Genomic DNA, 15,275 nt, shown 5'->3' on the forward strand with positions numbered 1-15,275 from the left:
TAGGGATGGGTGATATTGAACTCTTTCAATAAGGTTGAAAATAGGAGGTCTTTGGACCCTTCAATTTAATTCCATTAAACCCTACAGAGTAACTGCCGTGTGCCAAACATCACATTCATCTCTAGGGACAAAAAAACAAAAAACAAAAAACCAAAAATGCTGGGAAGGGGAAGGTACACTTCTTCCTTTTAAGGAGGATGCAATCTAATAATTTACCTCTATGTAGCACAGTTAATTGCATAATTCTGCACAACGACTGACAAAGATTATTTTTCCAAAATCACTCCAATTGGCCTTATAACCATTTGCCAGCTTTTGGAATGTCTGTTTTTTCCCTTCCTCTTCTTCCCTTTTCCAGGGATAAATCAACATTATTTCTTTTTTCTTTTCTAGTAAGATGAGTCATTCGTATTTAAAAAAACACAATATTTCCCAAATAATTTTCAATGCAAGGTATGTATAAATATAAAGTTTATTTAGCATAGTGTTTAGAAAAATAAGTTCACATCATTTCAGAAAACAAATAAAACACTTAATTGTCCAGGCATAAACCCCCATTACAGTACGACATACATACTTTAGATCTCTTTGGTTGGGTAATTAAGCACAGAAATGTTCTGGGACATGCTCTGTGTGCCATCACCTAACAGTGCAGTAAAGACTCTGTTACCCCACCCCATGATATACATTCTGTATAGAGTTTCTCTTTGTGTAAGGCACAGTACAACCATATTGAGTATATAATTGGTTGCCTCTAAACATACAGTACATGCAACAAAAGAATATTTTTGAGAACTCTGAAAGCCAAAAGAGTCACATGCTATACAATTTTGATTAATAAAATGTATGGTGGTAAATTAACATAAAATGTATCAATTAGATACAAAGTAACTGCTAGGCTCTATTATCTAAGTTTTACAAAGAGTTTAAAATATCTTTTGTGAAATGTAATTATTCCCCCATAGTTTTCCTGAATTATTTTTATTATGAGATGATCTGTCAAAACATTTTAAAGAATGAAGAACTTGTGGCTATGTACTAAAGCACACTTGTCTAGCATGTAGCAGGGCAGGCTGCCACACATGCCCAATAATCCAACTTTTAACATGCAAGATACAAGGGCATACACAGAGAGATTTAAGGTCAGTGTGCAATTTAACTATGGATTTTTACCTATGGCTATAATATCTACCTGCCTTTCGTAACACAAGAAAGGCACTGAAACGTGTACAATTTAAAAAGTCTTTTCATTACTATAAATATACATGAGATATAAAGCAGTACAACACAGGTGCTCTTGCTTGATTGAGGAACAAATACACCTTCTCTTTAAACAATAGACTGTCCTTTACTAGATTTAACTAAGAGCTAAATGCCAAATTCTGGCTGATAGAGTGCATAGATAGGCTTACACCAAAAATCCCACAGCCAGCAGCATGGGTTGGGTTTTGCAGGGAGTCATTTACCCCTATTTTGATCTTCAGGGATCATTAGAGGGTCATTTGCAGCATTTTCAAGCATTGGTTTATGTAAGAGGGAAATTCTGCCACATGACTCCAAGGGTTCTGAGTCTGGCCCTTGGTATGGCAAAAGACATTTGCAGTTCTGTGCAAGGAGATCATGGGGTTTATCTTACTCCATTCACATATACATGGGCTGCATACCAACTGGCCCTTATTCAACTGAAAGAATAGAAAAGAACAATAAGTTCTTTATACTGTGCATTGATTCTTACCTGGTATATTGTGTAGCTACCTGAAGTAATTGTAGGGTTATAATTACATCATGGTGGGAATATGAATGGGTTTCCTAGGTAAGTCTTAAGTTTTGTGCTATCTTTTCTTTTTCATAAGGGAGAAAAGAGGAAGAACGCTGAATAAAAGAGAGGCTTATTATATTTTTGGAAAACATATAAAACATTTCCAGTTATATATATATATAGCATATATAACTAAAAACCTCCCCATCTCTCTTATTGGATGGGTATTTGAAAATAACAAACTCTTGATATCTGCAGCAATCAAGTGGAAAACATCATTTTTATGTAAACTACACTGCAGAGCCATGTAATTAATCTCAGTAACAGGATCAGCACACACCCAAAGAAAAAACAAGCTCTATAAGTAGTAGTAGAATGGAAAAGAACTCTCAAACACCTGACTTTGTAAAACAAAACAAAAAACATGTAGCTTCAGCAGTTTAGGAACATTCACCAATTCTATAAAAAATGATGTAGTTCTTTATCAAAATGATGGGAGAGGAATTCTTCATAGGGTTCTTGATATATGCCTGCAAGTTCCATTTATGATAACAAAAGTTAAATCCTCTATGTCCCTTATTCAACACGCTTGATTGATTGACATGTAGAGAACTAGAGTGGGCCTTTGTTCTGATCATAAAAAAAAAAGCAAGATGTGGCCAAGCACGGTGGCTCATGCCTGTAATCCCAGCACTTTAGGAGGCCGAGACGGGCGGATCACGAGGTCAGGAGATCAAGACCATCCTGGCTAACACGGTGAAACCCCGTCTCTACTAAAAATACAAAAATTTAGCCAGGCATGGTGGCGGGTGCCTGTAGTCCCAGCTACTTGGGAGGCTGAGGCAGGAGAATGGCGTGAACCCAGGAGGCAGAGCTTGCAGTGAGCCAAGATCACGCCACTGCACTCCAGCCTGGGCAACAGAGCAAGACTCCGTCTCAAAAAAAAAAAAAAAAGCAAGATGTGCTAACATCTAACATCTTTATGTTCAACAACTTGAAGTTATCTCTGAAGAAATTATTTTCTCACTTTTTTTGCTTTTCAGAGACTAGAGAGCAACTTTATTCACTACATAAATTTATTTGCATTGTTACATCTTGTGTTCAGAGTCTTGATAAAACTATAGCCATGGCTTACAACATTATTAAACAAGCTTCTTACAGAAACCCAAAATATTTACTTTTAAAGAAGACATGATAATATAGTGCAAACAACAGTCACGTGTCAGAGTGTAACAACTGATTCAAAACCTTTAGAACTAAGTTTCAACAGGACAGAATTTTGCTCAATAGAATTTACATATTTTCTTTACTTTAAAATGGTTTTCATAGCCTGTATAATCAATTTTACATGGTATTTATAACTTATTTTCCTTGTAATGAAAAGTTTCAATAATAATTAGTTGTTTATCCATTTGTGTGATAAATGTCATATATATTATTTAGTGAAACTTAAGTTCTTCAGATTTAAAGCAATTTTGTGGTGAAATTAACCCTGTTAGATAGTAGAAAAGAACCATCAGTGCTTCTGTTGACACTTCTGTACCTTACTACCAATAAAAAGGCCACGAGGTAAAAAGGCACATAGAATTCTATAAAAAACATATTTAAATGAATCAGAGTTGCTAAAGAAAGAACAAGGATGTGAAAAAAAGTACCAAAATTCCAATATTGGGAGTTAGATTTCCTGTTTCAGTGTTATTAATATTGACCTTAATAGATTCCTGGTAAAAATCATTATTTTTAAAATCCTACAAAAAGTAAAACTTTGTTGGAAACAACTATGTTCACTTCCTGTTCAAACAATAAAAATAAATTAAACAGTAAGAAAACATATTTTTCAGTTCATAGCGCCTGAAGAGAAACATATACAGTATAAATAAAATTCACTGTAATTACTCAAATCCTGCTTATAGAACTGATATATTTACATTTATACTGAAGTTTCAGAGTTTTTAGTGGAGTTCCGCACTTTCTCAGCCACACTGAGCTATTAGAAATCACATTTGGAAATGTGTTGAGACTTAACCCAAGACTTTCTCAAAAAATGCTGAAAAAGAGGTGTGTGTGCATATATATATGCATGCTACTTAACTTTAAAAATACGTACCATTTATGTTTCTTAACCTTTTCAATGCCCATGGAGTAAAAGTAAACAAAAACAATTGTATTTCTAGTCTGCAGCTATCTTTAATTTTCTATGTTAGGTGTATACATTTTTTAATTTAAAAACTATCAAGTTCCATTTTGACCTTAGAATTATAGAGTCAACTAAATGATTCACTTTGACTTGATACATTTCACCTTATCCTTTGTCTCCATCTATTTAAAAGAGAAATTTATAAGTGAACAAAAAGGCTGCAATAATGCAGTTCTACTCCTGTATACTTAACTGTGATCTTCATGCAGATCAATCTAAAGTCTCTTGTATGCATATACTTGCAAAACTAGAGTGTTTTCCTTTAAATGGGAAAATGTTTTGTGTCCTTGGGGCTTCATGAAAAGATTTGCCGCTGATGCCAAAAAGAGGTGAGGAGGAAATAAAGTTCATAAGTCTTGCATATCTTCATCCAGCTGGACAGTCTGGAGCTTGGCAAGCTCTTTTTTGTCTGTTTCCAGGTCTTCACAGACAGTATCAACCATGCCATCTAAGACATACTTGGATTTAGAGTCCAGCATCATTAAGCTACTTGTTGCTTTGCTCTCAGAATTTGATAAGAAATTCTCTTTCATGTTAGCTACCGATTGCAGAACCAAACGATGTTCTTGGACAAAATCCTGATGTACTGCTGGGGAGGGGTGACCTACCTGATCTTCAGCTGTAGGAACTATTTCCCCAAGGGCAGCCTGAGTCATAGGGACTGACAATAGGTCTTGACCAGTAATAAGGGAGCAGTTCTGAAGAGTTGCATAGTTAGTGTTGCTGACAGATGTCACAGTAGATTTGCTTGCCACCGGTGCAGACATTGGTTGGCTATCGGCAATGTCGCGGTTTAGCTCAGTGGGATTTAGTAGTGTGGAGGGACTGAGAGAAAAATTGTGAGTTGGAGATACATTAACTAATGAGGAGGCCAGTGGATGCAGGCCACTCCCCGAGATGTTTTCAGAAGATAGGTTTGCATTTACCTGTGCATTCTGATTGACAGGCATCAACTGAGAAAATACCAGGCTCCTTTCCAAGCCTTCCTGTTTCACAGATCCTATAGTCTGGCCTGTATTAGGAACCGTGTATACCACTGCACTGGGAGCAAGAGAGCTCAAGAAAACCTTTCCTTGCTGGACTGTGGTAGACTCACTTGTAAATGTGCTTCCATCTGAAGTGCTTGAGCTTACTGAGATATTACCTAAAAAAAAAAAGTACTGATTATCACTGATGGAAGTGATAGGGAAAGAAAAAAAGTTACACACACGTTTTTTTCTCAGGTACAGTATCTATAAAGAAGCAACACTTCCATACAAGCATTTAGCCCAATTCTGGTTCAGAATTACCTTGGGCACTTAAAACTACAGATTCCCAGGCTCTACTCCTTGAAAGTGTAACTTAGTACATCTTAGAACATCTGTTTTTACCTCTCCAAGTAAATATATATATAGATATATTTTGTATGGAGACATCTTTTATGTTTAACCCCAACAACAACACAGCCAAAAAAACTACTTGTGTTCCTGAGTCACAGGTGTGCCTGTGTTCCCCATCTTTCATCAGCTTCTTAGAAAACACAGTGACTTCCAAACCTTTACTTTTTATGTCTCATGACCTCCAACGGTCTTGAGGATAGAACATGTCAAAGGTTCTGTTGCTTATTATTTCTTTTTTTTTTTCAGATGGAGTCTCACTCTGTCACCAGGCTGGAGTGCAGTGGAGCGATCTCGGCTCATTGCAACCTCTGCCTCCTGGGTTCAAGTGATTCTCCTGCCTCAGCCTCCCGAGTCACTGTGACTATAGGCATGCGCCACCACATCCAGCTAATTTTTGTATTTTTAGTAGAGACGGGGTTTCACCATGTTGGCCAGGATAGTCTCAATCTCTTGACCTTGTGATCCACCCGCCTCGGCCTCCCAAATTGCTGGGATTACAGGCGTGAGCCACAGCACCCGGCCCTTTCTTTTAAAAAAAAAAAAAAAAAATTAGATTCGGGGGCATGTGTGCATGTTTGTTACACGGGTATATTGAGTAATGGTGGGGACTGGGCTTCTAGAGTACCCACCTTCCCAAGTAATTCTGATGACCAAGGGGGATTGAGAACTACTAGTTAGAAGCCAAGTGTGAAAAAAAAAAAATCTTTTCCAAGTTCTGATTCAGTCAAGTTTCTGTTTCTTCACTAGTAACTTGACATCTCTCAATTAGTTGATAGTTATTGCTAGCTCTGCCAGTTAGAATTAGAAAACACAAATGCACCTTCATTCAGGACTGACTGCTCAGTAACTGACATAAAATATAAATAAATGGCAATGCAGAACTTACCACATAAAATGAGTTACCCTGGGGCTTAAAACTTAACCATATAAACCTGTATAGACAAGTTGCAAACTTTCACCAAACTAGCCATAAAGTAATGTCAAGTCAACAAAACATTCAAAAGCTTTTTTTGCCTTTTGTTGTGCCAGTTCTGAATTTTCAGTGTTGTAGTAATAGGAACAATTAATGGTAATAAGAAATGTGCTTTTTAAAATACAGATTAACATAAAGGATCAGAGCTAATGCTTCTCTAAAAGGTTTGTATCTTTTGAGACTCTTATTATAATGGTCTATAGAGACCAGAAGTAGAAAAAAAAAGGTTAAGTAGAAAGCTGAGATGTTCAAATCAGATCACTTAGACAATGTACACGAATTAGACCCCCCACTACCATCAAATAACACTCTTTTGTTCCTGATTCCTTACATAGGCACGAGATGATGGCAATTAGATAATCTAGGACCTCAAATATGGTCACTGAAGGAAAGGTGGATTTGGGGGAACTTTTGTGATAGGTGGGCTGTTTATCCTCATCTTGAATTAGATGTTCAGTCAACTCTTTTTTTTTTTTTTTGAGACAGTCTTGCTCTGTTGCCCAGGCTGGAGTGCAGTGGCACGATTTCCGCTCACTGCAACCTCCACCTCCCAGGTGATTCTCCTGCCTCAACCTCTGAGTAGCTGGGATTACAGATGCACGTCACCATGCCTGTCTAATTTTTGTATTTTTAGTAGAGATGGGGTTTCACCATGTTGGCCAGGCTGTTCTCGAACTCCTGAGCTCAAGTGATCTGCCAGCCTCGGTCTCCCAAAGTGCTGGGATTATGTGAACGTGGCTCACTGCAGCCTCGATCTCCTGGGCCCAAGCAATCCCTCCCACTTCAGCCTCCCAAGTAGCTGGGACTACATGTATGCACTACTATGCCCAGCTAATTTAAAAAAAAATTTTTTTTTTTGAGACAGAGTCTCGCTCTGTCACCCAGGCTGGAGTGCGGTGGTGCAATCTTGGCTCACTGCAAACTCCGCTTCCTGGGTTCAAGCAATTCTCCTGACTCAGCCTCCCGAGTAGCTGGGATTACAGGCATGCACCACCACGCCTGGCTAATTTTTGTATTTTTAGTAGAGACTGGGTTTCACCATGTTGGTCAGGCTGGTCTCAAACTCTTGACCTCGTGATCCACCCACCTCGGCCTCCCAAAGTGCTGGGATTACAGGCATGAGCCACCGCGCCTGGCCAAGTTTTTAAAATTTTTTGTAGAGATGAGGTCTCACTATGTTGCCCAGGCTGGTCTGGAATTCCTGGGCTCAAGTGATCCTCCTGCCTCAGCCTCCCAAAATGTTAGAATTATAGGCGTGACACCACATCTGGCCTCAGTAAACTACTTTTTTGAGAGAGCAGCCCAATGTTAAAGGTAATTAATTGACCTAAAACATTTTCCTTCCTGAAGTATTAGAATATTGTGATTATCGCCTCTATTGATAAATAAGTGCCACAGGGCTGTTTATGTCTTCCAAATATTTTTAATGCAAAGGAATGTCTTCATTAGTAAAAAGAAAACACTGCATGTGAACCCTTTTAAAACATTTAACTAGAAAGTTTAATCACAGAAATACCAGTGTTAAGAAAAACATTTCTAGGTATGTTTCAGTTATTCTCTTACATTTCTGTTTCAGACCACACATATGAAAAAACTGCTTTTATTTGAAAACACTGCCTTCAACTTAAGTATGCTTTAAAATTCTTATTTTTATTTATTTATTTATTTTTGAGATAAGGGGTTTTGCTCTTGTTGCCCAGGCTGGAGTGCAATGGCGTGATCTCGGCTCACTGCAACCTCCACCTCCTGGGTTCAAGCGATTCTCCTGCCTCAGCCTCCTGAGTAGCTGGGATTACAGGCATGTGCCACCATGCCAGCCTAATTTTTGTTTTTTTAGTAGAGACGGGGTTTCAATATGTTAGGCTGGTCTGGAACTCCTGACCTCAGGTGATCCACCCGCCTTAGCCTCCTAAAGTGCTGGGATTAAAAGGCGTAAGCCACTGTGCCCGGCCTCTTTAAAATTCTTGTAGGCAGCTGATTTGTGGCAAAAAAAATCTCAAATAGATGTTTAGTTTATTGTGTGTATGTTTATGAAATTGTTTGCCAATGTATGCATGAACAAAATGATTAGTTATCTTTTTATAGAGCCATAAATAGCATAATACAGGCAACATTTTCCCCAACTGCTACTGAATATAAATACTTCTGAATTTGTAGAAATTATAACATATATAAAAGAAAAGAGATTTTGAAATTTGATTTTTGAGCATAACTACAACTGAAGTAAAAATTGAACAACAATTTTAAGATAAAAAAATCCAACTGAAAAACCATATAGATACAAAGCATTACTTTGTAATGATAAGAAAAAAATCAGGCCAGGCGCTGTGGCTCATGCCTGTAATCCCAGCACTTTGGGAGGCTGAGGTGAGCAGATCACAGGAGTTCAAGACCAGCCTGGCCAACATAGCAAAACCCTCTCTCTGTTAAACACACGAAGATTAGCCGGGCATGGTGATGCACGCCTGTAGTCCCAGCTACTAGGGAGGCTGAGGCAGGATAATCACTTGAACACGGGAGGCGGAGGCTGCAGTGAGCCGAGATCACACCACTGTACTCCAGCCTGGGTGACAAAATGAGTCTCCGCCTAAAAATAATAATAATAATAATAATAATAATAATAATAATAATAATGATAATCTTAGTTGCTCAGACTGTAAAGTGAGTAAAAGATGTAGATATTCTACTTTTCCACATAAATCCCAACTATAGAAAGATAAGTCTATCTTGTCAAGACATTTTAAAGAATGGCTCAGTATCTGTGAGAAAAAACTGAATCCCCAAAATGTTTTATTGAGAACTGCAATACCTAACTACCATAGAGATGTTGCTTACTGGATTAAACTTAACTATCTGGTTAAACTTAGACTGTCTGTTCAACTCACCCAGACAGTCTAAGATTTGATCTTACTTATTTTAACTGAAAATGCTATTATTATTCCTATTAAATGTCCCATTTAAAAACTTAGCTATTAGTTCATAATAATTTTCTATGGCAGTACTCTTCTAGATTACACAATTAAAAGTATTTCTACTTTTCTCCTCCCCCAACATACATAACTCATTCTTTCTGCTCAAATTTGTTGCCTTTAAAATGTGACCTGTTTGGAAATTGTCTAAATGAGAGAAAAGGGGTTAGATCCACATTAAATTATTATCAAACTAAGCACTTTGGCTTTCCCTGTGGTTTTCATATTTTTGCCCTATGTTAGATAGTAACTTAACTCTTTCCATAACCTGGAACAATGATGAACTGAATAGTATGCTGCAGGACTGTCTTGTTTTAGTACCATTTTGCCTAAAGAAATGCAAATGTACAGAATGAAATTTAGAACAATTTTTCCATTAATTCCTTCAATAAGCTGACATAGACCATAGTTGTGGTAACAAGAGAGTTGTGCATAAATTGATTTTTTTGGGTGGGGGGGGGCGGGTAAAACCATCTTATAGGAAGCAGACCTTTAAAGCCAACAATTACTACTTTGGTTTTGTAAAAATCTGGATTTTCAGATTTGTCTACAAGAAGGCAAACGTGCATTAAGATCTACCCTTCCTGAATTCAAGGGATTATGCAAACTCCACTGCCAAATTCTAACCATTTCTATTTCTTTAAAGAGAAAATGACATAGAGGATCCAGGCTTGCTTAAAGTCAGTGAAGAACTAATATATCAGCCTCAGTTTTCCTGAATTTCATTTAAGTGCTTTCTCTGGAAGACTGCTGTTAGTAAAGCCACAAACATATAAAATAAGGCTTACTATTATCTTCACAAATAAACCCACACATTTAGGGGGTTAGTATATATGCTGAGCGATAGAAATCCAATGGCATATTCCTCTGATTTTCTTTTAGGTCTGTTAGTCTTCATTATAGGAGGAAACAGGATTCAAACATAATTGATCCGGTCTTTTTAGCTTGTTCTTCTAAAACATTTTTTGGTCAAATAAATAATGCTTAGGTAAAGTGTATGCATTCTTACCAACTGCTAGACTAATTTTGTGTTCTTAGCAATTTTATTAATTTTTAATATTAAAATGCCAAGCAGTGAGTTATTTTGTAAGCACTGATTGACTTATCATATTTCTGTAATTGTAGAACTGGCAGGACTTGCTATGAATTGTATTTTTCCATTCAGTTGTTAGTAAAATAAAAGCCCATCCTCATGATGCAAGGGAATAAAGCAACCTGGATATTACATGGGTATTGTGAAAGAGGAGAATCACATCAAGGCTACTCTACAGCTTCGGCAGCTAATAAGGTACCTGAACAGAAACATCAATCTATAGCTATCCCCAAATGCGTCACTTACAGCAGCTGATGAACACATTTGCTGGTGCATTAAGGTACCAAATGAGATTGTTACCTTGTGAAGCTGCCACTGACACAGGGGGCAGCTGCAGTGGAGAGAATCCAATGCTCCCATTAAGGAACTGGCTGTTTGCTCCGGAATTGGGGATCTGGACAATGCCATACTGGTTAATTTGCACTGGTGTAGTAAAAGTCACTACAGACCCTCCATCTTGGGAAGCCACTGTTTGAATGCCTTCTCTTTTCACCTCAGTGCTGGGTATCAGGCCTGGGAATGAGACAGGGACACTGGGGCTGTAGGACGTGGTGGCTGCTGAGTTAGCAGAACTCTGGAGGACTTTGAATTCCTTCACGTCCTGGGAAGTAGACCCCAGTATGTCAGTCATGGATATACCATTGCTCACAATGTTTGATGACATTTTTGGTGGGTTCAATGCCACTGCCTGTGTATTTCCCACATTTAATCCATTAAGGATAACTCCACTGGGTCCCTGAATAAAAGAATTTCCATTAAGGAAGACAGGTGAAGTACTTGCAGGTACCAAGCTTCCATTCAACAGAACTCCAGAAGAGCTTAATGATATCTTAGCATTTCCAATTTGTTGCATATATACTGGCTCCATATGACTGGAAAGGCTGAGGTTGGTGATGCCATCAGATGAACCGGAGAGTGGGTGAGGAGATAAATCCTCATGTCCCTTGCTGGATTCATCTTCAGTGCTGGGGTTGCCATCTGACTCACTGTATGGAGGGGGAAATCAAAATGTTCAGAAGGTCAGGGGGATGACATTCTACACAGTGCCACTTGTTTGGAAAACCAGCTTCTAAATCCATTAAAGGCAGTATTTAAGGAAAGCACAGCAGGATGTCTGCTAGTCCTATTTAAACTAAGAGGCCTTTCAGCAGATTCCGACCAGCCAGAGAATCTGGGAAGATAAACTCTCAGATCCCAATCATTTAAAATAACAATAAATTCAGGGAAAGTCCAGACATCTGGAAGATGTAAATTCAGCATTACAGGAGAAGAGTATATTTGATTTTACAGTGTAGAAGTGCTATTCCTTACTGTTACATATGCTGCTACTGACACCATAGAAAAAAACACCTTAAATGAGGTGGTCGGTCTTTCCTGTTTAGGAACTCCTTCCCCTCCCCTCAAACCAATTCAGATTAGTGTTATCTTGGAGGTAAATGAAGCTGCCAAAGGAGCAGGAGGTAGGAAGTGCTCAGCTTTTCTTTTTTGGTCAGTTAGTTAACAAGAGATCGTTTTCTCACCTGCTCCCAAACTTCTACTCCACCAGACTGACAACTCTCTCATTCAACAAAGTGGCTGTCCTTGTTGTAGGAAAAGGCACTTTCAACCCAAGAACAGTTATGTGCAGTCGCCTTTGAATCCAAAGGAAGCCAAAGGGGCCTATTTAACAAACACCATCCAGTGCCCTGGTGAGGTGGGAGGGAAAGGGTGTCACTCAGAGGCCTTCTAACTATTAGACCTCTTCCCCAACGTCCTTGGCCCCTCTGTTCCAGGCAGGACCCTGTTCCTCAGCTCTCTGACTTGGGAGAAATACCAAATGGGGGTTGGGGGGTGGGTAGTGATGGGGGTTTCCCATTTGGTCTGAGGCTGGGAGGGAGAGCAAACGAGAGCAGAACAGAGGCGTTTTGGAAGCGCGGCAGGACTTGGCCCAGCAGAGGATCCGACATCCCCGCAGTGCTCCGCGGTCGGTTCGCTTTCATGCCGAGGGGAGGGGATTACCCGGGCTTTGGGCTGCGGGGCCAGGAGCGCAGAAAGCGCTTTGATTTACAAGCTGAGGCTGAGCCGCCGTCGCCGTCTGCGAGGGTGACTCACCGGGGGTGCGGGTGGGAGGTAGATCCGGAGAGGGGCCTAAACCAGGCAACTGGGCCGGCGGGGGGTGGGGGGTGTGGAGTTTATGGGGTGGGGCGGGGGGGACGAAGAAGCCAGCAGTAGAGCGTGGGGGAGTCCCAGGGAGCGTGCCCGGCTCGCGAGCGGAGGCGGCGGAGCAGCTGGCCTGCTCGCGGTGCCCCCTTGCCACCCTCTGCCCCGGCCCTGCGGATTCCGTTGGTTTCCGAGCGCGGGATCCGCGGCCTCTAGTGGGCGCGGGGCAGGTGGCTCGGCGTAACCAAAGCGCCTTCTCTGGACCTCTCCGCATATCTGCGGAAGGCGCACGCACATCCCGGTGCACGTTTTGTTTTGGTTACCGCGAGGGCCGGATAGGGCACCAAGCCTCCCTCCCAGCCTTGGGCGAGGAACGCCGGAGCCCGAGCCATCGGACCCCCACAGGGGCCCAGAAGCGGCAAGGGCGGGCTGAGACCGGCTCTGGAATGCGCTGGGTGATCACCTTCACCTGGCGCAGGCGGGCTGGATCCCCGGCTCCCAGTTTGCTTCCCCGAGAAGAACCTTCGAGCTGCTTTTGGATTCTTTCTCTCCTATCCCCGCGGGGCTGGAGACACCAGGTCTTTAGGCGACCTTCTCCTTACTTTGTTTCGTCCAACAAAACACACAGACGCACACACCAAGTGTCTGACTCGGGAGGACGCACAAAAGAGGTGGAAAATCCGGTATTTTTTTACCAGAAGGGGAAAGCAGTCTGCCAGGCAAAAAGCTCAAACCCAGTGGGGTGGGAGCGCCCCCACTCCTTTGCTGCCGCCCGCCGTAAGCCGGCCTGCCCCCAACCCATAACTACCGTACCAGGAGGGAGCCAAGCAGCGTTCGGGGGCCGAGGGAGGAAGCAGCCCTTCAGCCCTGCTACCCCGGCTGCGCTGAAACCCGATCCTAAGGAGTTCAGAATCAGGTTTCAAAACATGACAGAGCCGAGCTGCACCAGCACCCCACGTTGCCGCGGCCGCTAAGGGAACCATAGGGGCAGGGTGAATGATTAACTCTGTCATATGAAACCTCGACGTTCCGAGACCCCTTCTGCGCCGCCAGCCCCACAACACTCTCTTCCCTTCACCAGAGCAGCCACCGCGACCTCCAGCGCAGGCCTGGGGGGCGGCTGAACCCTGGGGATCCGGGAGCGTGCGCGCGCGCCAGGCCCGGTGTGACCTCGCGGAGGTGCAGACCCCGGCCGGCGCCGGCAGCCTCTGCGGGCCTCGGGCGGCAGGGAGAGCTACGGTGCCGGTGTCCACATTTGCTTCGTTAGCCCCTCCAGAAACGGGGAGAGGGTGGCAACTTCAAAGCCAGCGGGATGGGGGTGGGAAGCTGGGCAGCAGTGACCAGCCGAGGTGGGGGCGGGGACTGAGACCTAGGCGGGCGACCAGAAACTTCTGGGGGGAGAGGGGGAGGGTAAGGAGGGAGGTTCCCCCGCCCCCCGCCTCCGCCGCCCCCCACCTCTGCCGGCCGGGGAGCGAGGTAGGGGGCGGGGAGAGGTGGGCAGCCGGACCAGGCTGGTGGGGAAGGTAAGCGCCATGTTTGCGAGCACTTGGAGGAAAAGAAAGCCGGGAAGGGGGTGGGGGAGAGGAAGGGGGAGGAGGAGGAAAGTTGGCGCTCACCTTTTGGACTGGGTCTCGGAGGGGTTCCTGTCGCGCTGCCGGCGGTTCTTGAACCAGTTGCTGACCTGAGTGAGGGAGAGGCCGGTGATCTTGGCCAGGTGCCGCTTCTCGGCGGGCGAAGGGTAGCGATTCTGCTTGTAGAGCTCCTTGAGCGCGTTGCGCGACTTCTCCTTGAAACAATACACCGTCTCCTCGCCGTCCCAGATGGTGCGGGGCAGGGGGAATTTCCTGCGCAGCCGGTACTTGTCTACGGCTCCCAGCGGCCGGCCGCGGGCTCGCTCGGCCTCGGTGTAGCGCGCCTTGTACCAGAGCTGCTGCAGCAGAGGGTGGTTGGCCGACTCGAAGCTGTGGCTCTCGAGGATGCTGTAGAGCTCGGGGTAGATGCCCTGGTGGAAGGCCACGAGCGCCCGCGCCTTCAGCAGGCTCTCGTTGCCACGTAGCAGGTCGCTCTGGGGCAGGGACCACAGGAACCGGGCCAGGCGGTCCAGGTTGCCCCCCTGCTGCAGTGCCTCGCACACGCAGGCGACGTGGTCGGGCGAGAAGGCCAGCGGGGTCTGCGCGGCGGCGGCGGCGGCGTGGTGGTGCCTGCCCAGAAGTTCCGAGTGGAGTTGTACCTGATCCGCCGCCGCTCCGGCCGCCGCCGCCGCCACTGCCCCTTCCTCTCCGCTCACCCTGGCGGCAGCGGTCGCGGCGTCCCCCGGCTCCAGGGGAAAAGGGGCTGGAGCCGGGGGGCTCAGCCCTACCGCCGCGCCCCCCGCCACTTCTCGGTGCGCCTCCTGCCCTTCCGAGGCGCTTTCCATCCCATTCTCCTGCTTGATGTCCGCCGCACTTGCGATCTGCCCGGTGGGGGAGGAAGAGGACATTTTTTGTTGTTTATTTTCCTCCCTCCCTCACTCCCTCGCACTCTTTTCCTCTTTCTTTCCTCCTCTCTTACTCCTCCTCCTTCGTCTCCCTCCCTCCTCTCCCCCTCCGGAAAGCCCACTCCCTCCCTCCTGGTTTCGGCTGGATCTGGCCGATCAGGTTTCCCCCCGGCCACGCAGTCACCATTAAGATAGCTGCTAGAGCAAAGTAGTGTAAACGGATAGCTGCTTTCTGCCGTTCCCCCAACGTGACTCCTCCGGTTGCTGCATACTATATGGCAGTGGCGGCC

The 15,275-nt window shown here is 43.9% G+C and overlaps 1 protein-coding gene across 3 annotated transcripts; it reads right to left on the minus strand.

Moving 5' to 3' along the window:
* Positions 1-2,236: 2,236 nt before the first annotated feature.
* SIX4 (SIX homeobox 4) lies at positions 2,237-15,275 on the minus strand. 3 transcript variants are annotated; one of them, XM_016926174.4, is made up of 4 exons: positions 15,170-15,275; positions 14,126-14,961; positions 10,671-11,356; positions 2,237-5,100 (listed from the first exon to the last, which is right to left on the minus strand). In XM_016926174.4, exons 1-4 carry the CDS (start codon positions 15,170-15,172, stop codon positions 4,304-4,306), a joined length of 2,322 nt encoding a protein of 773 aa, XP_016781663.1. In that variant the 5' UTR covers positions 15,173-15,275; the 3' UTR covers positions 2,237-4,303. The 3 variants fall into 3 exon arrangements, with proteins under 3 accessions (XP_016781663.1, XP_016781662.1, XP_063649008.1); XM_016926173.4 differs by lacking the exon at positions 15,170-15,275 and having other exon boundaries at positions 14,126-15,085; XM_063792938.1 differs by lacking the exons at positions 2,237-5,100; positions 10,671-11,356; positions 15,170-15,275 and adding an exon at positions 11,897-12,055 and having other exon boundaries at positions 14,126-15,085.

The sequence above is a fragment of the Pan troglodytes genome, chromosome 15 (assembly GCF_028858775.2).
Source record: "Pan troglodytes isolate AG18354 chromosome 15, NHGRI_mPanTro3-v2.0_pri, whole genome shotgun sequence".
Classification (NCBI taxonomy): domain Eukaryota; kingdom Metazoa; phylum Chordata; class Mammalia; order Primates; family Hominidae; genus Pan; species Pan troglodytes.